The sequence below is a fragment of the Diabrotica undecimpunctata genome, chromosome 5 (genome assembly GCF_040954645.1).
Source record: "Diabrotica undecimpunctata isolate CICGRU chromosome 5, icDiaUnde3, whole genome shotgun sequence".
Taxonomy (NCBI): Eukaryota; Metazoa; Arthropoda; class Insecta; order Coleoptera; family Chrysomelidae; genus Diabrotica; species Diabrotica undecimpunctata.
Window position 1 is genome coordinate 12620117 of NC_092807.1, and position 26384 is coordinate 12646500.

Below are 26384 nucleotides of genomic sequence, written 5' to 3' on the forward strand. Positions count from 1 at the left end.
AGGAGTAATAATATTTTAACAGTTTACGCTGTATTTATTCAAGAATGCTTACTGTTTCTATATAAGAATAAAATACTCTTTAGGAACTTTGAGCCCAATAGTATAGTAAATACCAGGTTATATAATTATAAAATTCCAATACACAGGTTAAGTATAACAGAAAAAAACGCTCTTTATTGCTGCATCAAATTGTTTAATAAACTGCCTGAACCTATTAAAAGGGAGGAAAGATTAAGTTTGTATAAACATCAAATATTTAAATTACTGGTAGCTCTTGAGCCATATTCTGTGGAGGACTATTTGTATATGTAACGGTTAGGAATAAGTAAATAATATTTTCGTTTGTGACACTGTTTTTTTTTAAATAATTTTATGTTCACGGAATGTATATTATTTTCTAAAAATAAAGATATTGTTATATTGTTATATTATTTAACAGATCTCTTTTACTATACGAAGCGCTGTAGGCAACGTAGCTAAGATAATGCAAGATATCCTCGATTTCTCTGTCTCTCTTGTTCAAGTGAAACCTAAGAACAGTGTTGCCAGATGTTAAATAAATATTAAATTTCTTCTTTTGTCTCAGATCTCTCTCAAATTCTGTCGTGAACTTTTAGGATAGTTCATTTTTCAATGGCAATAGTATAAAACAAGTATGAACTACTCCTAATTCTTAGGAAGTATTCAGCTCTTATGGAACACACATCAAAACATTTGCCACAGATTTATTTGTATTATTATTAATAATAATTGTATCGACAAATAGAAATTTGCAAAGATGTGTCGCGAACGATCCAAAGCAGATCGGTCTGCCTTAACAGGTTGACTGTCATGACTACCACATGTGGTACTCAGTTATTTTGCCATTTATGCTACAGTTCTTCTAGAGCATGTTGACCTATGAGGCCACGACGATTTTTATTAATTATTTTAATTTAGGCTTTTGTAAGAATCTTTTGGGGGTTAATTAATTTTTAGTATTTCACACCATTTTGAACCTATGTTGGTGCTCATGGCTCCACGAATGATGTTTTAATCAGGCGGCCATGATCGCCACCTCTGGCACTCACAATAAAATACTATATTCTAATATTTATCGACCTGCAGATTTCTGTAAACTAAAATTGAGAATATTAGGAGTTGTTAACGATAGATGTCTACCTTATGTGGCAAATATAGAAAAAAGCTTTTTGCAAGCTCTAATCGGTAGTTTAGTTGTCTGTTGCTTTCCGATACAGTCGCGATTGTAAATTGTAATAATGGATTTCAAAGAAGAGAAGAGATTACTGCATTTATTTGAGACTGTAGAAATACGAAGCGGATCATCGTCCATTTCAGTTTCGTGACAATGACCCAGCAGACCCAGAGTATGAACTAGACAGTGAAGATTCGGACAGTGATTAAATTAGTGAAAATGAAGTTTTGAGAAATGAAGAGTTAAATAATGAGCAAGAACCAGCACCTGAGAATGTTCCCATATCTGAAGATTGGCAAATACCTGATCAGCAAAGGATTAAAAATATAACTTATAATACAAATTCCGAAGAAGTAGGCGTAAACCCCGATCTAACAGATACAATGCAAGATGCCAGCCCTTTTGATTTCTTTTGTTTGTTTTTTTTATGAAGAAGTGGTATCCCTGTTAGTAAATCAAACAAACAATTATGCTCAACAATGTCTTGGAGGACCCAATATAAAGAGAAGTGCAAGAATTAAAAGCTAGGTACTGTAGGTATTGACAAATCGACAAGAAATGCATACCTTTTTAGGCATACTTATGTGGATGGGTTTAGTAGATCCTCTTTGGCTTATTATTGGAAAAACACACAGTTATATAATAGCAAACTGACAGACTACATGACCAGAAACCGATTTGAGTTGATTTTGAGGTACTATTACATTTTATATAAGGTTTTAATTACTAAAATATTAATTAATTTTCTCCATGTTTCATATTTCGGATAACTGAACACATGTTCCTGGAGATCGGCTTCATAAGGTTCAGCCCCTTATTGACTTACTAGTAGATGTTTAATCACTAAAGCTCGGATTATAGGCAAAATGCCTTTTTTGCCTATTTTACCTATTATAATTGTTTTTTGCAGTTTTTGCCTTTTTTCGTAAATTCCGCCTATTTGTGCCTTTTTTAAAATTTCATGGTACTACCCATGATATTATTCTATTACTAAACCATTCTATAATAAAATTTTGGGTCAATAATAAAATATCAATGGTTTGTTTATATAACAGATTTCTAGGAAAATGTACCTGATCGAGACTTGAGGGTTAACTATTTGGAAATCTCTAAGCTTTATTAGTTTATTATCAGTTGTACAGTGGGTTACTGTATCAGAGTTTAGTCACAAATTGCTATATCCTAGTTTAGTTTTGTTGCGTATACCGAAAAGCAAAGAACACGTTTTAAAACGTTTTAGACATTTATGTGAAAAGATGACATCTAAATTAAGGCTATGGATCGCACCTTATTCGGAACTTTCTTTAGGAGATGGAGAATTTTGTAAACCATGCGGCAAATCGGTAAGTTTTATTTTTTCTCGTTCCACATCATAACTAAATTCTAAAGCGGTTTTAGAATTCTAATTATTTTTTTTTAAATTCTCAAATTTCAAGTAGAAAAAAGTACTTTATTAACCAGCATTGTGGAACCCCACTTCATAAACGTAATTTGGAAAAATTAAATTCCTCTAAGTTAGCCCAAATATCTCTGCGGGATAGTTTAATCAGTTCAAAAAAAAAGGAGGAAGACGCATTTAAATTTGATTTATGCCAGATGATGATTGCATCCAACATTCCTCTATATAAAGTTAATAACCCTAGTTTTAAATGCTTTTTCGAAAAATATCTTAATAAATCCTTACCGGACGAGAGTACATTGAGAAAACATACCGTGGCAAAATGTTATGTGGAATGTATTTCAAATATTAAGCGGGAGTTAGAGGGTTTTTGTATATTATCGTGAATGAAACGACAGATGTATGCGGCAGGTATATAGCTAATTTAATGATTGAAATTTTGAACGAAAACTTTGCGAGAAAACCTTATTTAGTTGCCGTTAAAGAATTGGAAAAAACAAACAATTTAACAATAAGTCGATTTATACAAGATAGTTTAACAAACCTCTTTTTACCCAACGCTATACCAGTGAATAAAATAGTTTTAATGCTTTCAGATGCTGCGGCATATATGTTAAAAGCTGCTGTTAATTTAAAGATTTTTTATCCTAATTTAATTCATTGCACTTGTGTAGCCCACGGGGTAAATAAAATTGCTGAAGAAATAAGAAATCTGTTTCCGTTGGTAAATAATTTTATAAATTTTATGAAAAAAGTTTTTGTAAAGGCTCCGTTGAGGGTGCAAATATATAAAGAAAGACTTCCCGGTGTCCCTTTGACACCTAAACCAGTAATTACAAGGTGGGGAACCTGGCTCGAAGCAGTTTTTTTTTTACTTTGAACACTGCAATGAAATAGAATTAGTTATGTCAGAATTTGATGATGATATTTCCGAAGCCATTCGAGAAGCAAAAAAAAAAATATTAAAAAATCCCAAATTGAAACAGGAACTCGCTTATATCAATGACAATTATAAATTAATAGTTACCACAATTATCTTATTAGAAAAACAAGAGATAAATTTATGTGAGTCAGTAAAATTAATAGATAATTTAAAGAGGAAAATTAAATCGGCACCTGGAAGTAACGGTCAATTAATTAAAAAAAAATGAAATATGTTTTCGACAAGAATGAAGGTTTTTCGTTTTTATCTAATGTTGCTAAAGTTTTGAATGGGACATTTTCCGAGGAATTTCAAATTATGCCAGATTTATTATCCGCTCTGAAATATGCTCCAATTACATCTGTCGATGTCGAACGTTCGTTTTCAATGTACAAATTAATTTTAAGTGATCGAAGTCATAGTTTTAAGACCGAAAATATTGAAAAACATTTAGTTGTTTCTATTAATGATAAAATTTTAAGTGGTTACAATGCTTAATTATTAATTTACAGTTATTTAGTTACTAGTTTATTTATACTAATGTTATGATTATGATGTGTAAATATACCTGCCTTAAGTTAATATTACGTTAATTCACTTTGTACAATAAATAATAAGTTATATTCCTTTATTGCCTATATTTTGCCTAAATGTTAATATTCCTGCCTTTTTTAATAAAAATCTTTGCCTATATAGGCACCTTTTTCTTCAATTGTTATAATAGTCTCCCGTTTTATACCGCTTGCGGCTTTGGGAGTATAGCAGGGTAGTCTGCTATATCTAGGGCCTACGGTATACAAGGAAGGTAACATAGCCAGTGCTACGCTTCAACCGCCTATTATTACCCCTGGTTTTACCCAAGGTACTCATTTTATTCAGGCTGAGTCGACCTGGGGCCTATAGACATTTTTAAAAATGTCTAGTTGTTCTTGCCGGCGGTAGGATTCGAACTCCGGACCACCGGCGTGCGAGGCAAGCATCCTACCGCTTGCGCTACGCAGGCCCTTTTCTTCAATTGTTGTTGCCTATAAATCCGAGCTTTATTAATCACTGTGTAATTCCCGAAATGTCACTGTGTATAGATGAGTCTATATATGAGTTAGGCTGGCTAGGCTGGCAAGGTGCTATATATTCTCGACTCTGCTTTATGGGATAGAAGCATGGACACTTAACGCGTCGACTGCTAAAAAGTTGGAAGCATTTGAAATGTGGGTGTATAGAAGAATCCTGAAGATATCATGGACCGAGCATGTAACAAACAACGAAGTCATGAGAAGAATCAACAAAAGAATGGAAGTATTGGAAACCATCAAGACACGAAAGCTGCAATACCTGGGGCATGTTATGCGTAATGAGAGATACAACCTACTTCAATTGATTATACAAGGGAAAATCCAGGGCAAGAGAAGTGTAGGAAGAAGAAGAATCTCATGGTTGCGTAACTTGAGGGAATGGTACGGATGCACATCTATTGAACTATTCAGAGCAGCAGCATCTAAGATCAGAATAGCCATGATGATTGCCAACCTCCGTCGCGGAGATGGCACGTGAAGAAGAAGATAGATGAGTCGATGGTACCATTTCAAGGTAGGCTAGGTTTTAGACAGTACCTGAAAAACAAAAGGCATCGGTATGGGGTTAAAATTTTTAAGCTGCGGACCAACCCTTTTTACACTTTGCAATATAAAGTTTATGATGGAAAGGAAGCTCAGCCTGGTATATCTGTATCCTCTGAAAGTGGTTATGGGATTAATGGAGCCATATTGAGATTTTGGTAGAACACTATATGCGGACAACTGGTATAATAGTGTCACTTTCGCAGAAAAATTACAGGATAGGCAAGCCTTTTTAGTGGGGACACTTCGAGCCAATAGGAAACGCAATCCAATTGATGTTACTAAAATAAAACTAAAAAAATGTGATATTGTTGCAAGGCAAAATGATAATGGTGTAATGGTTTTAAAGTGGAAGGATCGGCGAGATGTGCTTGCTGTAAGTTCGAAGCATATGCCTTCTATGGTAAATGTGATACAAAGAAGAGAAGACAAACTTAAACCGCAGGTTGTAGTAGAATATAATGCAGGAAAATCCTTTATAGAGATATCGGATCAAATGAATTCGTATAATTCATTTTCAAGGAGGTCATTGAAATGGTACCGAAAAGTTACCTTTGATATTTTACTAAATATTGTCTTTGTAAATGCCTTGTCACTTTATTCTAAAGTGACAAATAAATCAATCAAATTACCACAATTTAGTGGCTAATAATTTACACAATTTAGTAAAATGTCTAAAAAGAAACCGCTGCAGCCAATGTTATAGGAATATTGTTACCAAGCATGAAAGACAAACAACACAAAAGGAGACTTCACGTGTGTGGACAAAGTGTTTTGCTTGCGCGAAATATTTGGGTTCTGACTGCTTTTTTAAGGTGCATGCTGCCAAAATACAGTAATTTTTCTTTATTAGCATTTATGTTAAGTTGTCGACTATTTTTTTGTACCGTTTTTTAGAGTTACGCTACTTGTTAAATAATTATTTAAGCTAAAAAGCGTATTTATTACACTTTGATAAATGACCTTCATAAAAAAGTATAATATCATCTAGCTACGGGCTAAAATCATGGAACGGTTTTCTGAGGCCAAAACTTTAATTTCTCCATATAAAATGTACAAGCCGAGTGACTGCTTAGGTACACGGCATGTAGTTTTGTAAGTTATACTGAGTACCATATATGGCGCTAAATATTTGAACTTATCTTCTGGACTGAGTACCATATGTGGTACTCAAATGACTCTTTGGCAATGCAAATAAAAAGAGACTGGCAGTCAACCTGTTAAGGTACTATTACCGTCTAGAATGCTAAAAATGGCACATTTTCAACAATTTTTTTTTTGTATATTATCTATTATACATGGCAATCAAACTTTCTTTATACTATTATACAACTTTTAAAGATTATATATTATTATATAGTACCTTAACCTGTCATTGCCACGTTGCCAATTCTAATAGCATGGTGTGGGAAGTAGAGGTGACTTTAAACAAATACATGACTAAGCTGTTCTCGACCTTTTTAGAGATGATAGAAAGGAGTTATTTACTTTTAAACTTCATACAATATTTATTCCAAAAAAGAAGATTAGCTTTCGGGCTTTCCATCATCTCTATTGCTATTTAAAAATCGAGAAAACACGATAAAGTGTTAAAACTACATTTTTGAAAAAAAACTATCCAAAAATGTACTTTTATTCGAATAATCGATACTGAAGCATTTCAAATGAAAGATGATTTAAACAATGAAATACAAATGACAAAAAAAGAGGAAAACTAAGCTACTCTTTTGGAATAAAACAAAATAAAATAACAAAAATATTTAATCAAAAAATAAAAACATAAAAATACATAAAAGTATATATAAAATACATGAATATAAAAATACCTTCACCAATACTTAATAGTAAATTGAATACTTGTTATTATATGATCTTTTTTATTGTTGGTTTCTGGTACGGTACAAATACAGACCGAGAACAACTGGTCAAATATCACAATTTAATACAATATACACATTAATTCGTTTTTATCTACTATCAATGATGTTGTTTATGACCGATAAAGACTCAGGTTTAATGTCTAAATATAAAAATGTTGGTGCCTCTCGTATATACCAAATATAAAATATAAACAAGAATGAATTGACAGTTTGGATACATAAACAATGCTCTAAAATTCTTGCAGAATTTGGCGCCATTTAAGTGTAGCCAATGAAAAATACAAAGGGCGTGACAGTTGACAGTTCAGTGTCAGCTGTCACGTTTCAGAACAGAGATATGCTTTTCAGCTAATCATTTGGGGTGAAATTGAGAGAGGGAAATAGGGAGGAAGACAAAAAACCTCTGAGAATGGTTTGGCTGCATCTCCATTTAGTTATTCAGGACGGGAGCAACTAGATTAGGTTGGATGAAATGATTTGTAATAACGGAAGTTTTAGAGGTATCGCAAATAGCTGTGGCGGTCTTTTTTGGTTTAGCTTCAGTAGAAAATTATAATTCAGCACATAGCATAAAGAAAAAGGTCATTTTCATAATTTTGGACATTCTTTAGCAAATCATGTGGAAAACGTAATAAATCACTGTTCATTCATTCAGAATCCACAAGAGAGGAGAAAGACTCCCTTGCAGACAGCTTCTGGCTGGGTGAGCTAACACTGTATCTCCTAGCAACAATGTCTATATCACACAGCTCCTCAATATGCAATCTATCCATCTGCATCTTGTTTCGTCGATTCGTTTTAGATATCGATATGACACAAGAACGGAATATGATATTAAAGGCGCTTGACCAAGGATTTTAAAAAAACTGGACTGGATTAATGGAGGTAAAAATAAAATATACGATATGAAAAGGAATATACCAATTAAAGCAGGCACATTACATGTCCAAAACTGAGTGTGCGCCACTTAGGGCAGATGACATGACAGCTGACATGATAGTTGACCTATTAGCCATCATCTTGAAAAGGGGCGTGGCTTGTGACGTCAGGGTGGAAGATATTTTAAGTAACGCATATTCTGCTCTCATAATATGCGCAAAGCCTAAAATTATTAGGTATAAGAAAAAAATTCCAGAATCAAAGCGGGCGTGGCTTGTGACATAAGTGAGTGTGACATGTGAAATCAGAGTGGGAGTGCAGAAGATGATGTGATGTTCTTGTTGGTCATTTTTGCGAACTAATAGATTAAGAGTGTAGGCGCAAAATTTCGTTCAAAAGTTGTTGACAGTTTATAACAGTAGTATTTTGAAGTTTATGGTTGTCTTTCAGTTAAATTGGATTAAGTATTGTAAACAAGTTGGTGTTGAATAAAATTAATTTCAAGAAATGTAACAACGTAACAATGTAACGACTTTGGGAATATTGGGAAATATTAGTTGGCAAACATTTATATTGTTCGATTGTATATAGGGGAGGAGGGGGCACTTTTGAACGCGGGGTGGATTTGAACAATTCAAATTTCCCTCTTATAAACACCACAATATTAGTAATTTTTGTTATACGCTGTTGGCTACATTTATCCTTGTAGTCTGAAGTCACATGAGCGATTGTTGTTACAAACGTAACAGCGAAAGTAAAATTTTCTGTATTTATAAGCATCTGTGTGTAATTTTAGTTGTAAGGATAATACAAGCAAAATATTCGGGTGGTATTGCTGCTAGCCTGCAATTCGCAGGGGTTTTCTAAGGTATGTGTTCGATATTTAACCTCATAGTTCTAACTCTAAATTTTTAACTTACCTAAATTTAAAATCTGTAGTTGCGGGGCACATTTCAACAACAGGAATGGGGCACTTTTGAACTTAGTTCAAAGGTGCCCCATTACTGCAAGCTCCATTAGGAAGAATTAAAATTAATGTTAAATATGGATTTTTAGTAACTGAGATGGTACGTACATACAAAAGAAAACGTGCAGAAGTGCCTCCAACTAAAGATGATATTCAAAATGCCATACACGCAGTGGAGTGACATGAAACTTCGCACGGCTGCTGCAACGTATGGAATTAAACATACGACACTATTTTATAGAATAAAAAGGAAACAGAATCGAGAAAGGGCAGAACAAAATGGTGTAGTTTATAATGATCAGTCGAATTATTTAAGTTTGTATTCTACTGCTCAAGTTTTTAACAAAACTGAAGAAGACCTATTAGTTATATATTAAAATCTTCAAAAATAAATTACGGTGTAACATACACCCAAATCAGAATTTTAGCCTATGATTATGCAAAAAGACTGAACAAACCTATATGCACCAGTAAATGGGATGACAATAAAATTGCTGGTATAGACTGGCTACAGGGTTTTAAAAACAGGCACCAAAATTTGGCATTGAGGAAACCAGAAAACACCAGCCTTAGCCGAACTACCAGTTTTACAAAAGAAAATGTTGGGACATTTTTTGACAATTATGAACGTGCCCTTTCGACCCACAATTTCACACCTGACAGGATCTATAACTTAGACGAAACTGGTATCAGCACTGTCCTGTAAGCTCCAAGCATTGTAACTCAAAAGGGAATCAAACAAGTTGTGCGGATAATTTCAGCAAAGAGAGGCACCCTAATCACTATGTTGGGATAATTAATGCATTAGGAAATGCTGTGCCTCCGGTGTACATATTTCCAAGAGCCCGTTTTCATGATACAATGTTGAATGGAGCTCCCTTGGGAAACCTTGTTTGGTTAATTCGCCAATTGGCCAATAATTGGATGGATGACCAAGGAACTGTTTCTCAAGGTTCTTAATCACATTAAACGTTATACACAGTGTTCTTCTGATTCCCCAATTTTAATATTGATCAACAATCACGAAACTCATTGTTCTCTTGAATCCAAAACGTTTGCACGTGAAAATGGTACAATTACCATACATGACTTAGCAGCTATTACCAAGACTGCATACACTTCTTCATTATAGGTTTTAGAAAAACGGGCGCTTGGCCCCTAAACCGTCTCTATTTTCGGATGACGATTTTGACTGTGCCTTTGTTACTGACCGGCCACCACCAGAAAATAATGTAAACAACTCAACAGAAGCTGTTATATCTACATCAACTCCAATAGCACATGAAATTGAAATTGTTCCATCTACATCAACCTCAATAACACCTGAAATTCTACGACCTTTCCCAAAGACTGCCCCGAGAAAAAATATTAGAGCACGAAAAAAGGTTAAATCTAGAGTTTTAACAGAAACACTAGAAAAAAAGAAAATTGAAGAAGAAACTCTAGCAAGAGAACAAAATCAATATAAGTTGCAAGCAAAAAAGATTGATAAACATTTGAAAGACTACTCCTACTACTAAGAAGAATTCGGAGTACCACAGAGTGAAACTTCGGAATCCGATGAAGACATCGTTTATGCCAGTTCAGATGAATCGGAGGACTTCAAAGAAAATGCCAAATATGAACAGAATGACTATATTTTAGTGAAGTTTGTTACAAAAAGCTGTGTAATTATTATGTGGGACTAGTGGGACAGATCACTGAAATATTTGCTGTGGATTCAGAGTTTGAAGTTAAATTTTTGAAAAGAATTAAGGGTAAAGGGACAAATTCAACTTTTCACTTTCCAGAAACGGAGGATATTTCGATAGTCCCCATTGAAGATGTAGTTTTAAAATTACATCCTATAAACAATTCAAATTATAGCACTTGCAGAACGCAATCATTTATTTCTTTTTCAGATTTGTTAAGTTAATTTTTTTGTATGTTCAGATAATTTCTTGGTAAGTTTGATAGACAATATTACATTATAATACACTTAAAAAACGTTCAAAAGTGCCCCCGCCTCCCCTACCATTTGAATATTTACTAATAAATATATAAATTGTAGATAGTATCTTCGGTATAGTTTGTGTACACTGATAGTAGATAAAAATAAGTACAATATTGGACGGAATTATTTAAAATTTTCTATAAAAGATACATAATACTTTGCAATTGTTATACCCAATTATACGGAGTACGCCTAGAGTAATAAGAAGTGATATATTTAAATATAAAAATAGCTGTCTTAAAATTAGTCTTTCGAGTTTTTGTTCTTTAAAAATGTGTCTTAAACGATGCCTTCCTAATGGACATTCCAATAAAAAAAGAAGTAGATCTATTAGAGCTTAAAATTAAATCATATCACTGAGTAAAAACTAGTTGCTATGATAAGGAAGATTCAAAATAAAGATTCAATGATGCTCAAAATTATCAATATTGCTTTCCATCAAATTATGGTGTTCCAAAAGAACATTCCTTTTGTAGAAAGAGACATTTGTTTGGAAAAAGGTAAAGATACAACTAAAAATGAATAAAAGAAGAAGCAGACCTATTAAAGATCAAAAATAGCTCCACATCAGAAATAGAAAATCCTTTCTCTTGTGATCAACTATAAAAATATTCATTTTTTTTAATCCAGGGTAACTCCTGTGAAAAAATTAGCAAACCTTACCAGACCACTGTCCTCGGTTTGTGTGGAACTAGCCGAAGCCAGTGAAGTATTCGAGCCCCCCGAAGGGCTGCGGGGTACTTGCAGGTTCGCTGATGTTGACCTACGTCTCTGTTTCTCGTTTTCGTCCAACAAATTGTAGGAACAGTTATTTGGGACTTTAATCACACATCGCTTATGGTAGTTTTGACCACAACCTAAAAATACATGAAAATGTAAGTTTTTAATTAATTCGTTTAGAATTTATTAATTTTATTGAATCTTAGGTATCCATAATTACTACACTCAGACGCAAAAAAAAGCAACGGAGAAAATTTGTCAAATTCAAAGTATTTCATTTTTTTTATTTTTAGCCCTATTTTGATGATTTTTTAGCACACTGTGTATAAATTTATAAATTTTAATTTGGTATAGTCAGTTTTTTGATAACATGTTATATTTGATTTATTGTACGGGGTTAATTAAAACGTGGTTTTATTATCCTAACTTTGAAACATCCTGTGGAATAATTCCGTTTGCGAATTTTCGTAAAACCTTATTTTTCGGTTGCAACAACGTCTCCTAAGCATTGTGTTTTTTGTTTCATGTCAAAATATGCCTTGGTTCATTTTTTACAGCCAAATGAATTTGCCACCTACAATTTAGGACTTTTTTTATTATGATTATTTTGGATTATTTTGTAATACGACGAGGTGGCTTTGGTGACTTATCATTATGTCATATTGACACTTACATTTTGTTTACCTATGATTGATCATGGTTCTTAGTGTCGAAGATTGTGCGAAAGCCGTTGCTCTGGTTGAAGATGGGCGAAATTATGAATATGTGGCTAGAGTATTTACTACACCTTCATTGCTCTGCCATCCAAAGGGTAGTGGAACGTTTTATACAAACTGGAACAAACAAGTGAAAAGCGGGAAGTGACAGCAAGCGCAAAACTAGCACTTTAGATGATCGTTTTATACGAGTCAACGCTTTGCGGGATCATCATTTAACAGCGGTGCGAACAAGAAATCAGCTTCAAGAGGTTCGAGGCAATAATGTAAGTGTATTTACAGTTCGTTGAAGATTACATGAATCTGGTTTGCAAAGTTGCAGACCAACAACTGGGCCCAAATTATTTCCACGATACAGAGTGGCTAGACTACAATTTTCCAGGGAACATTTACATTGGAATTTAGGACAATGGAGTAATGTTCTTTTTACGGATGAGTCGAGATACTGTCTTCACTCATCAGATGGGAGAGAACGAGTATGGCGTCGAACTGGAGAGAGATTTGCGGAGTTCGTTTTCAGTCCGCGCGTTAGCCATGTAGGGGGTTCGGTGATGGTATGGACAGGAATATCCCGAGAGGCGCACACTGAATTGGTATTTATTGAGGTTTCGTTGACTGCACACCGGTATATTTAGGAAATTTAAGCGAATCACGTAGTACCCTTTTCTCAATATATCGGCGATGATTTTCTATTAATGCAAGATAATGCGCGACCACACTCTGCAATGTCTGTCCCGCAATATTTAGAGGAACTTGGTATTAATAAAATGAACTGGCCAGCGTGTTCGCCAGATCTGAACCCAATAGAGCACGTTTGGGACATGCTTGGTAGAAATATTAGAGGTCGCGAAGTCGCACCGACCTCAATTAACGAACTTCGCTGGGCTCTAGAAGAGGAATGGCTAAATATCCAGCAAGATATTCGCAACCTCATAGCCAGCATGAGCCGACGTGTACAGGCAGTTATAGAGGTTAGGGTAGGCAATACAAAGTATTAAGTTATTTTTTAGTCGTTTTTCTTTGTTATTTGCGTACTTAAGTTAAGTTACATTTAAGTTGTTTTTTTTATATTTTGTTATTGTTATCATTGTTCATTAAAACCAAGATCATGTCGTTGCTTTTAATCATTATTTAAATACAGTGCTTCTGGGATGTCGATATGATATTCCTTCGATATCAGTCATCAAAGCCCCCATCGTCGTATTACAAATTAATAAAAAAGATAATGGTAGTAATAGAAAAAGTCGTAAATTGTGGGTGGCAAAGTCATTTCACTCCTAAAAATGAACTAATCCATATTTTCACATGAAACAAAAAACATAATACTTAGAAGACATGGTTGCAAACGAAAAACGAGGTTTTACGAAAATCCGCTAACGGAATTATTCCACAGGATGTTTCAAAGTTAGGATAAAAAAATCACCTTTCGATTAACCCCGTATAATAAGTCAAATACAAAATTTTATTAAAAAACTCACTATATTAAATTAAAATTTATAAGTTTTTACACAGTGTGCTAAAAAAATCATCAAAATAGGGATAAAAATAAAAAACTGAAATACTTTGAATTTTACCAAAATTTTGTCTGTTGCGTTTTTTTTGCATCTGAGTATATATGCAGCTACTATTTCAATATATGTTTCATTAAGAAGCATTAACTACTATATGTAGTTTGAATAAACCACAATTTTAATTAAATTACGTTATATTTGCTATTTTGCCTTCCATCTTAGAAATCGTTCCCCAATTTTCTCAGAAAAAAAAACAAAAATATAAATCCTCCTCTCTAGATACTGAAGTAGTTCTCCAAAAAACCAAAAGGCAGATATTTACCTCGCCCTCCTGCTTTGAGAAGATTTTGGAGACTTCAGTTAGACTTTTTGGTTTGAATCGGAATCAGCTCGAACGGCTGAAGAAGTAGAGATAACAGAAATTTTTATGTGAATCATCTCTAATATACATATTTTTTTATAGCTCTGTCCTTTTTCTAAAATCGTACGTTTTCAAAATGAAAAGAATGGCTATTTTCTAGAGAGTGATTAGCTAATGGTGGAGTGTTTAATTTGGTTTGTACACTATAATTATGTATAACAACCCTTCCATGTGGATATTGGTGTGTTTGTCCAATATATGTTGAATTGCAGTCTTTACGATTTGTTATTATTATAAAGTAATAAAATAAAAAAAGTGTAATGTCACAAGAAACATGTTCCGAATGACGTGTTATCACTATATTTTGTTTTCTTCGAATTATGATAATTAACACTATACATTTGCGGTAATTTCTTCCGCACTACGGTTTTTCAAAAGTTTATTTTAACTACGAAATCAAAATACACCGTCGTAAATTAGTGATAATTACATTACTATCTTTTCTAAATAAATAAAAACCACGGCAACCACATACACTCGATAATTGAGTTATTTTTATTAGAAATTGTTATTTTTGTACTCACCGTCACATTTGAGCCCTTGTCTGACCAGCCCAAACAGCATTTCCCCACAGAAATCACAAAATGTCGGCGCCTTGTATGAATGCACGGACAAGGCATGCGGTCTAACTATAGTAATTTCTGGAACATGGGGACCTGATATTTCTGAAAAGATAATAAATACCAATATTAAAAATCAAGAATATAAACATTATATTTTTTTATGCCATTTAAAATCGTTTACGCTCCTAATGCACTTTCTCCGTGCTTTATAATTCTTCACGAAATCTTTCATGTCTTACAAACTTTTAGTTTTCAATTCCAGTTCTTCAAATCTATTTTCCAAGCTTTTCCTTGGTACTTATCTTCTTTTTGCCTATTGTTTTAGCTTTTACCACTTTCTACAGTAACTTATTTGTATATACAAACATTTGTTTGTCAGAAGTGACTAATGGACTCGGCAAAAACAACTGGAATTGTTACTTGTCGACAACTGACTTGAAACTGTGTAGGTGAGGAAGTTTAATCATACAAAAATCTTATTTTTGAGATAGAAATTATTACTTTCCAGTTTATTAACTTCACAATATACAAATTTAATTCAAATATACATAAATAAAACAAGAGCGGTAGCTATATTGGTTTAACAAAGTTTAAATAAGATATTTTGAGTTACAAAATTTGATTAAGTAATCTATGTTATTACAGAAAAGTTTTTTTCATTATTAATTCAAAATATAAAATAATAAATTTAAATGATTCAAATCTGATTGGTCTTAAAGTAGTTATCAAAAAGTAATTGTTTTAGTTCAAATTTAAATCTTCCTAGTTGACTCTATTTCATATTACTGCGCAGCTTATACAAGATAAGGCCATTTGAGTAGACCTACACTTTTTGCGATGCTACACTTAATGCAACTATGATAGTACAACTATAGTGTATTTTTATGTATGAGAGAGTAATAAAACAATAAATTATGTATGCAAATCCCTAAACTGTTGATACGGGTGACTCAATGAAAAACAGATATTTGTCAACAAGTTTACAGAAGTATATAGGAAAACAATTTTAAATTGAGTATGACCACCAGGTATAAAGGTTGGAGCAGAATAGAATACAATAGTTGTGAGGGTTACTAATCCCTAAATAATGTTGCCAGTGGCGGAGTGATGGAGGTTAACAGGTACTAATGAATTTGCAAGAAATGTAAGATGTTTATTTTATTGGTTATATATAACCAATAAAAGTTTAATAAGTACCTACCTATTTGCAAAATAAAGTTTAATTCTTTAGATAAAATAAAACGTTTTATTTTATCTGAAATGAGTGCATTCCACGAAGTAAGGGTTTCAACAATCAAACATTTAATTCTTCAATTCCAGGAATCTACGACAGTAATTGACTAGATAATTACCTTCTAAACTTATTCCACAGAAAATGTGATAGTGGGTTTTTCCATTTTGTATATAGGAAGGTCCAAGTGGCATATTCAAAATTCTTAACAGTTCACTAAAAGTAGGTACTTCAGTTGCAAGGTGCAGTTTATTGTGTATACTAGTGTTATGGAAAATTTGGAAGTGCCGTGTAAACGCCGAAAAATTGGTCCTCTAACAGTTAATGAAAAAACATTAATATTTAATTGTTTTAAATCATTTACAGACAAACGTTTATGTGAAAGTGTTGATGAGACCGTTGAGTTAGTTAGCAGTACACTTGGTGTTGGGAAATCTACGATTTACAGAGTTATTAAAGAAGAGAAATGTGGTAGTTTTCAAATGCCACGTAATGCTCCAGGGAAACCAAAATTTCAAATAGAATATCATTTTAAAGAAGGACTTCGACGGAAAGTGCATGAATTCTTCTTTAGACAAGAATTTCCAACATTGGATAAAGTTCTTGTCTCAGTTTGAGATGATAAGGATTACCCAGAAATGAGTCGAAGTACGTTATGGAAACTTTTAAAAGAAATAGGCTTCCGCTGGAAAAAGAATCCCAGAAAGTCTATTTTATTAGAAAGAAGCGATATTGTCATATGGAGAAGACATTTTCTAAGAACCATAAAGGAAATGAGAAACCAAAAAAGAAAAATATTTTATCTTGATGAAACATGGATCAACGAGGGTCATACACCAAATAAATTTTGGCAGGATGAAACTGTTACAAGTCAAAGGCACGCTTTTGTAAATAACTTATCTACTGGTTTAAACCCACCATCAGGAAAGGGACGCAGGCTGATAATAGTACACATTGGCAGTTCAGACGGTTTTGTTGAAGGTGGTTTATTAACTTTTGAATCAACTCGTACCGGTGACTACCATGAAGACATGAACGCTGATGTCTTTCAAGAATGGTTCGAACAAATGATAGATCTTCTTTCTAAGAACTGTGTAATAGTAATGGATAATGCAAGTTATCACTCCAGACTTATAGAAGGACTGCCCACAACCAAGTGGTTAAAAAAAGCCTTGCAGAATTGGCTGAGTTCAAAAAATATTACGTACCATCCCGGATCTATAAGAAAGGAACTTTATTCGTTGTGTGCCCTTCATAAAGAAAAATTTAAAAAATACGAAATTGATGAAATTGCCAAAAATCGTGGAATGACAGTACTTAGATCCCCACCATATCATTGTGAATTAAACCCGATTGAACTGGTATGGGCACAGATAAAGAGTGAAGTTTCAAGAAAAAATACCACTTTTAAAATTCATGATGTTAAACAGTTGTTTTTGGAGGCCGTAAATAATGTAAAACCTGAAAACTGGGAAAAGGCAGTAAATCACACTATTAAAGAAGAGGAAAAAATGTGGAAGCTGGACAATATTACTGATAAAATGATCGAGCCAGTTATTATAAATCTTGGTTCTGAAAGTTCATCTTCTGAATCTGATTTGTATTTGTAACAAGTAGCTGTAAGTTTTATATTAATATTTTTATTCATCTATTTAACATACCTTAGACGGTTTTAAAAACTCTTTTTCTCTTTTGTAATTTTTAAAAATTAAAAAAAATGTGAATTTTTTAAAACCCTTTTTAATGTAGGCCAGTCAGTTCTAATATAGTGTGTGATAAAAGAGGTCACTTTTGTTTACATACACATAACACTTTATAACACTGAAATAATTCATTTATTTTTTACAATTATTCAAAGTAATTTTTCAATTAATCTTGAGCACGCCCATGGAGTGGTCGGAGCTACCAGTTAAAATTATGCTAATTACTCTCTCGTTCATAAAAATAAACTATAGACGAAAATACAAATCCCATCCCCAACGAGAGAGGCTCTGTTCGCTTTTAATGTTCTCGCGCAACCTGATGATCCAGGATCTCTATGTCTGCTTTATAGATTATCATAAGGCTTTTGATAGAGTTGACATCAGAAACTCGTAAAACTATTAAAAGAAAAGAATGTGAATAGTTGAGATATACGGATTATTGTCAATCTTTACTGGAATCAAAGCGCAAAGGTTAGAATCGAAAATGTCGATACAGAAACTATGGAAATCAAAAGAGGTGTTAGACAGGGTTGCGTGCTGTCCCCATTGTTATTCAATCTGTACAGCGAAGCTATTTTTAAGGAAGAAATATCAGAGGAGTGTAGGCCAGGGTATATATAACATGGGTATATCAATAAACGGAAAAATCTTGAACAACATAAGAAGCACTGCAACTCTGCAACGCTTAGTAAATAGATTACATCAAGCCAGTATAAAATATGGAAGAAGAAGAAGAAGTTTATTGATTCAAATAGGGAAAGCCCTAATACATACAAAATTAATCAATTTATAACATTCATACAGTAGAATCCGGTTATAACGACGGCCAAGGGACCTGTGTCATTGCGTCGTACTAACCGGAAGTCGTTATAAAGAGATGGCAATTTTGATTTTTGTTTTTTACGACATAATATTTACATATTAATGTTTACATGATACATTACAGAAAAAAAGACATTCAAATCAAAATATTTATTTCTAATAGGAATGAAAAGAAATGAAAAAATAGTTTCACATAAACTTTGCCAAATACATATGTATGTACCTACATATCTATACACATATAATACGTACATATATAAATATGTATAACTAAAAGTGAAATACCTAGTGGAAAAAGTCTGTAATCTTTGACTGTTTTTGATTTTTATAAAAACAAGTACGAACTGCATTATGCAAACGAGACATAAGACTTTTCATATTGTCGTCATTAAAATTAGAATGCACAAACACATTCAACACTTCTGCAGCTTTGAGAGCTTCATTTACACTCGGAAACGTACAATTTTCTTCCAGGCAGTCATCTGTATTATCGTAGCTATCTTGGCTGTTGACGATAATATTTTGTAGAATATTTTCGTCAGTAGGCTCCTCACACGTTGCGAGATCATCATCAACAGCAGAAAATTGTTCAAGTTCTTCATTTGCTATAGGTAGTCTTTTATTCAGAGCTCTCGCCCAGAGAGACAGCGGAACCTGATCATCATCGTCGTTGTCGGCAGCCACTGGGACACTGGGACTATCTCGAACAAATCCAGCATGTTTATAACAGTTGGAAATCGTCGCTGTCGTAAGCTTGTTCCAGGCATCATAAATCATTAGAATGGCATCCAGTATTGTGATCTTCGGAAACTTGGCACTCGTGTCTTCATTTGCATCAAGACTGACGACAATTTTTAGAACCAGATTTTTACGAAAGTTTGATTTTACTGCTCGAATTATTCCTTGGTCCATAGGTTGCAACACAGATGTTGTGTTAGGAGGCAGGAAAGTAAGAGTTATGCTTTTCAAGTCACTGACTGAGGGATGAGCTGGACAATTGTCAACCAGAAGCAGGATTTTTTTCTTATTTTTAGTCAGTTCACGGTCCCAATCGCGTACCCTTTGATAAATATATCAGATGTCATCCAGCCCTTGCGATTGCTCTCATAATATACCGGCAGAGATAGTACATTTTTAAAACATCTTGGGTTCTTTGATTTGCCGATAATTAACAACTTCTTTTTTATCGTACCACTCATGTTAGCTGCAACCATCACAGTTATTCTGTCTTTCGAAAGTTTTCCTCCCGAGCATTTTTCCCCTCTAAATTTTAATGTTTTATCTGGCGTTAGTTTATAGAATAATCCAGTTTCATCTGCATTAAATATTTCGTCGTCACTAAATTTTTCGCGCAACTTAGGCCAAACTTTGGTTAGCCATTCGTTCACATCGTTCTGCTCAACTGACAAAAACTCTCCAGTAATTTTTCCGCCGACAATATTGTGTCTATTCTTGAAACGGTTAATCCAACTTGCCGAACAATCAAAATTAAAAATGTTTAGCTCTTTAGCAAAAAACTTTGCCTTTTGTTGAAGCATAGGCCCATTTACAGGTATTCCTCGATTACGTTGCAGTTTAAACCATTCTAAAAGTGCACAGTCAACTTGTTTTTGAGACGACACCCTCACACGTTTCGGTTTTAAAACATTCGCATTGAATAAAGATTCTATCTTGTGTTTATTTTTCTTAATTGTCGATACTGTGGAATGATTTACACCGAATTCCTTTGCAATCGTTATATTTGACTCGCCAGCTTCTAAACGTTGTATTATTATACTTTTTTCTTCAATGGAGAAACATTTTCGTTTTCTAGAAGCCATTTTTGTATGCGTAATCACTAATAATCGTCTGCGAATTACTGTCGAATAATAAACAGTCGCATTCCAGTCAGCGACGTTGTGGTAAAGAAGGTGCGCGGGGCAGAGACAGCTTCTTATCTACGATTTTTTTAATGGGTTGTCGTTGTAACCGGACAATATTGTTTAAAATTCCGTCGTTAAAAGCGGTCGGTCGTTATAAGCGGAGTCGTAATAAACGCATGTCTTTTCATGTTGGCTTAGATTAAAACCAAACATTATGCCTTATTTACGTCGCTAAAAGCGGTTAGTTGTTATATGCGAAGTCGTACTAAACGGACTATACTGTATATGATAAAAATAACAATTACACTTAAAATATAGTATCTACACTTATTAAAAAATATAAAACAATAATATACAACATAAAACATGAAAACAAAACAACTACCTAACTATTGGTGCTTTTAATATGGTCCATTAATTTGCTTTTAAACATTTGTATAGATGAGCAACTTTTAACTGTTTGAGGAAGCTTATTAAAAAGATCAAAACCCTTAAACAACAAAGAGTTTCTTGAAGCCGTCCTTTTTGTTTTCACAATGTGTAAATTGCAGTTACCTCGAGTAGGGTAATTGTGAATATCACAATTCCGTGTAATAAACTCACAAAAGTAAGCAGGGGCCAAATTATTTAGAATTTTATAAATGAACAACATTGTAAGGTAAAAGACCCTTTGTTGAACTAAAACCCACTGCAGCATGCTAAGCATTGTTGCTATAGGTGTATATCTGTTTCCACCAATAATGATTCTCATTCCACGATTTTGTAATTTTTGCAACTGGGCCGATTGATTTAAATTGAAGAGAAAAATAACTGACGAGCAAAAATCGAAGTGAGGTTGAATAATCGCATTAAAAACTGTAATTTTAGTTGCAGTTGACAAATTTTTAGATATTCTTGAAAAAAAGTATAATTTTTTAGAAATCTTTTTTAATAGGTAATTAAAATGGTCATTAAAAGACAATAAATTATCCAATTTAAAACCAAGGTACTTAATTGTTGTAATGATTTCTATTTTGTCATTGTCAATTTGAAGATTAATAGTATTAATATCAATATTTGAGTATTTGTATTTCGTTGTTATTAACATAGCCTTTATCTTTAACACATTTAACTTTAGTTTGTTAATCTTTAAATATTTATTAACAGACTGCAATGCTGAGTTCATTTTAGATACAGCATTTTCTAAGTTTGAATCAAAACATGCAAGTAGGGTGTCATCTGCATACAAATTAAAGAAATCACATTTAACAAACAAGTTTATATCATTAAATACAATATAAATAAAAGGGGACTACAAATGAACGTTAAGAAAACCAAGTGCATGACTATTTCTAAGCAACATACAGTAGGAAGGCTAGATATCGAGGGAAAACAAGTAGAAAGAGTGAATAACTACAAATATCTGGGAACCTGTGTAAATGAAAACAATGACAAAAGTAGACAAATAAGGACACGCATTGAAATTGCAATACAAGCATTTATAAAAATGAAAACAATGTTTGTTAATCGAGACCTTCCTCTGGAGCTGAGGATAAGAGCCTTAAGATGCTACGTGTTCTCGTCTTTGTTGTATGGAATGAAAAGCTGGACACTAAAAGTGGATAATATAAAGAAGTTGGAACCATTTGAGATGTGGTGCTATAGAAAGATTTTGAAAATACCATGGACCCAACAAAAGGGTAAAAGATCCATAAGAAGACGAAGAATTTCCTGGCTAAGAAACCTAAGAGAGTGGTATAGTTGCAGCTCAGTAGATCTTTTCAGAGCAGCCGCCAATAAAGTACGGATACCTGTGATGATAGCCAACCTCCGATAGGAGAAGGAACTACAAGAAGATGTAGACACAAACTTGCATAATATACATTGATTCAATATTGAGTATTCTTGGACAGTACAGATCTTCTGTTGGATGAAGGCGTGGCAGTTTGAAAAACATATTTAACAGCCATGTTCTGTACTACCGTAAGAGGATGAGGCTGTTTGTGATTGGTATTGTAATTATTATTAGAGAATAATACACCATTTTACTATGAGAGAGATATAAATTTAGCAATTCTTCCTAGCATGCCCATTGCTGGAACTATTTTATGACATATCTGTAATAGGTGTTGTTCTTAATATCTTTCATTTTAAAAATATTAGAAAAAGTCCATCTAGTAATAATTTACCACTCACGTATTAATAATAAGTTCATTATTTTTGTCTGTGTTAAATCAAGCTTATTTCAACATCATAAAATTTGAACTTACCTTTGGCTGTTAAAACTATTTCTATAAGTGTTTCATCTGAGATTTCTAAAGCCGAATTTATCAACTGTAAAATATTGTTCGAGCTGTAGGCATGGCGAAACAACAATATGCGATCTTCTATTCTATTAACACCATGATCTGGAATCTGAAACAAATAAATCTATTTTATAGATTCATGCATTTTCACTATTTACACGACATTAATCTAGCCTTAGCAGTAATCGTTTGGTATTCATAGAGAAAGGGCGTATGTCGGCCCGGTATCTGTAATTAGCTAACGATAATAGTTAAAAATCGATTTAAAGTTAATTAGTATAGTATATTTGAAGAATAAGCTGGAGTAAATTCTCAGAAAAAAAAACTAAATTGTTAAGCATATTTTAGTACGTGTGCTTTTCGTACAACGTCAATATTTTAGCTTATTTTACGTTGGGTTTGACTATTTAGATAGAAATTTTTCCATGTCACATGGACTATCGTAAAATTTAAATACCTGCTATTGTTAGAACTGTGTAGGCTAGGGTTTTTTCAGCTGGTCACAGACGTACTTTAAGGGTATTACATTATTTGTTTCGGTTTGTTAGATATTTAAACCATTTTCAAAGCATATTATATTTATATAAATCTGTTTATTTTAGTAACGTTATTTATGGTTATTTTTGTCGTTATGATAATGACCCATTAAATAACAAGAAATAAAGAAACTCTTAAAATACACAGGTATTTAGTTAATGGTCTTTTGATAGATTAGATAGAAAAAGTCGATTAGCGAAAGATGGTTTCTGATAAATGTGAACGCTATCTTAAATAGTATAAATTTCGATTTTGTTTGGAAAACCAATGATTAATAAAATGGTTAATGGTCTTTAAATAGTCATTCATTAATATCAGAAAATTTTTGTTTAGTCGATTATAAGCGAGTGAAGAGATCTGACACAGTTGTTTTTTGCAAGAGTGAATAGTGAGTTTATAGAATATGGAATTAACGTGTGATTATACACCAGTTAAAAAATTAAAGTTGAATCATTTATCACTTAACGAAAAGAGTGTTATCCTTAACGTCTACAATTATTTTAAGCAACACAATCCTTCCAATACTGTTGATAGTATAGTTGAAATTTCGTCTAAAGTAATGGGATATTCAAAATCAACTGTATATAACATTTTAAAAGAGGAAAAATCAGCTGGTATAACGCCACCCAAACCGAGACCAGGAAGACCAAAATTGTCGAAAGTGAATGTGGATGAATTCTTCAAAAATGCAATTCGTAGAATGGTCCACTCATTTTTTTTTAACAAACAAATACCAACTTTAGATAAAGTTTTACAAGCCATTACCGACGATCCCGATTTACCCACAATAAGTAGAGACCAACTTTGGAAAGTTTTGCATGAGTTAAACTTTAAGTATGAAAAAGTGGGCAGACAGTCAATGCTTATCGATTCCGAAGAAATTGTGTGTTGGAGACGAGACTACCTCAGAAAAATAAAAAAAATGAGGACAGAAAATAAGAAAATTTATTATTTAGATGAAACATGGGTTAATGAAGGTCATACTGTAGGGAGAGTTTGGAAAGACAAAACTATAAAAACATGTCGACAAGCATTTCTGGAAGGATATTCACCTGGTTTCAAGGAACCAACAGGTAAAGGTCGACGATTAATTGTTACCCATATAGGTAGTATGAATGGATTTCTTAAGGAGGGTTTACTTTTGTTTGAATCAAAAAAGACCTGTGATTATCACGAAGAGATGAACGGAGACGTGTTTGAAGAATATTTCGAACAGATGATTGAATTCATACCTAAAAATTCAGTTATTGTGATGGACAATGCAAGTTACCACTCTAGATTAGTTGAACGTTTACCAACTACTCAATGGAGGAAAGATGAAATTGCAATGTGGTTAACTTCTAAGAATTTAATCTTTGACGATACAATGACAAAAGCAGAATTATTAGAGCTTGCTAAAATTAATAAACAAAATTATAAAAAATATGTCATTGAGGAAATAGCCAAAAAACGAGGAATTGAAATACTTCGATTACCACCGTATCATTGCGAGCTAAATCCGATTGAATTAGTATGGGCCGAAGTTAAAAGTAATGTTGCTCGAAATAATACAACTTTTAAATTGTCAGATGTTACTATTCTTTTTCATAAATCAATATCCGAAGTAACGACTGAACATTGGCAAAAATGTATTAATCACGTTATGGATATTGAGAAAAATATGTGGAAGCTTGATCATATAATAGATAGCAGTATAGAACCTATAATAATTCATCCCGGATCGGATAACACTTCGTCTGAAACAGAATATGAGGAAGCTTAACTTTAAACTGTAGCTCAGAAGTTTATTTTACATTTGAACTAATTGCCGACAACTTCATTGTTTATTTTTTATTTATTTTTTATTGCTAATATAATTTTCATTCTTATTTCCAATATTATTAGTATTAAGAATATTATTATTTATTAATAGGAATATATAAAAATTTACAGTTTTTCTGTATGTATTTTACGTTTCAGTATAATTTATTGTATTTTATTATTTTATATTAACTGTATGTTTCACAAATAATAGAATTTTTATTCTTTTTATGTATATCTTTTTATTTTAAACCAGTATTGGATTGGATTACTTTGTTCTAAATATCCAAATAAATTTAAGGCAAACTTTTCTTTTAAGATTACGTTTTAGTTAGAAGATGTGCACGCCTATGTATTTCGAGGTGCGAAGATTAGTATTCTGAGAATTTACTCCAGCTTATTCTTCAAATATACTATAATAGTAAATAGTTAGAAAAACCAAAAATAGGAAACTTAAAAAAAAACGAAAGCATCCGAAAGCTGCAGGGGCTAGATCTCGGAAGAATATATGGAAATAGAGGACAAATGAAAGTGGAAAAAAGTAAAAAAAAAAAGAAACGACGCCACAGAGCATCACATTTACCAAATTCAACAAAAAAGACACACAACTATCACAACAAAACATATTAAGTCTACTTTCTTCTGAAAACCCAATTATCCAATCCCAACCAAATTCACAAAGAAACATTAACATTTAAAGCCATCAAAAACATGTAATTAACAACACACACAACTATTCACTATATACAGAGGAAAAACATCATGAATCGAAAACAGATCAATAATTATCAAGAATACAATTAGCAAATTTTTGGAATGCAAGAAATTGAAATTTCTCTGACATGATAATAAAGACTAGAAAGTGGTTTTATTTTAAAAAGCAATCAAGATAAGAATCACATTAAAACACAGCTGAATGTATTAGTCCAGTCAATAGTGGCCAGAGAAACATATTCTAACCAAAATCAATCAACACCAATAAATCACTCAACACAACTTTCGCCTGTGTCATCAGTAGAATTGGATATTGAAGAAACACATATAAAAGACCACCTTACAAATAACGGAATAAACCGTAAATACGGCAAAAGAATTACATAAAAAAAAACCGGGAAACTTACACCTCTGATTAGAATAATTACGAGAGGTTACTCATCTTTCAAAAACTATTAAGTGAAGGAGTGTTTTTTAAAAACTACCACTATCCTGTTTACCGCATCCATTCTCCTATCCCATGTTCTAAACGGTTATTATATACCCACATCAAACTAATAAGCTGTAGGAAATGCCAAGGAAAACATCCAAACAACAATACAAACATGCACATCTCTTCTGGAGAAAGGTTTGACATGCAATGACGAA

At 32.9% G+C, this 26384-nt stretch overlaps 1 protein-coding gene across 1 annotated transcript in view; it reads right to left on the bottom strand.

Annotated features, from left to right (window-relative positions):
- The window catches only part of PKD (serine/threonine-protein kinase D3), a 63563-nt gene that overhangs the window by 26208 nt on the left and 10971 nt on the right, over nucleotides 1-26384 (bottom strand). The window contains exons 2-4 of the mRNA XM_072531492.1: nucleotides 22650-22794; nucleotides 14744-14884; nucleotides 11515-11708 (exon numbers count right to left, since the gene is read on the bottom strand). Of these exons, the coding sequence (XP_072387593.1) occupies nucleotides 11515-11708; nucleotides 14744-14884; nucleotides 22650-22794 (480 nt within the window). The remainder of the gene's footprint in view (nucleotides 1-11514; nucleotides 11709-14743; nucleotides 14885-22649; nucleotides 22795-26384) is intronic.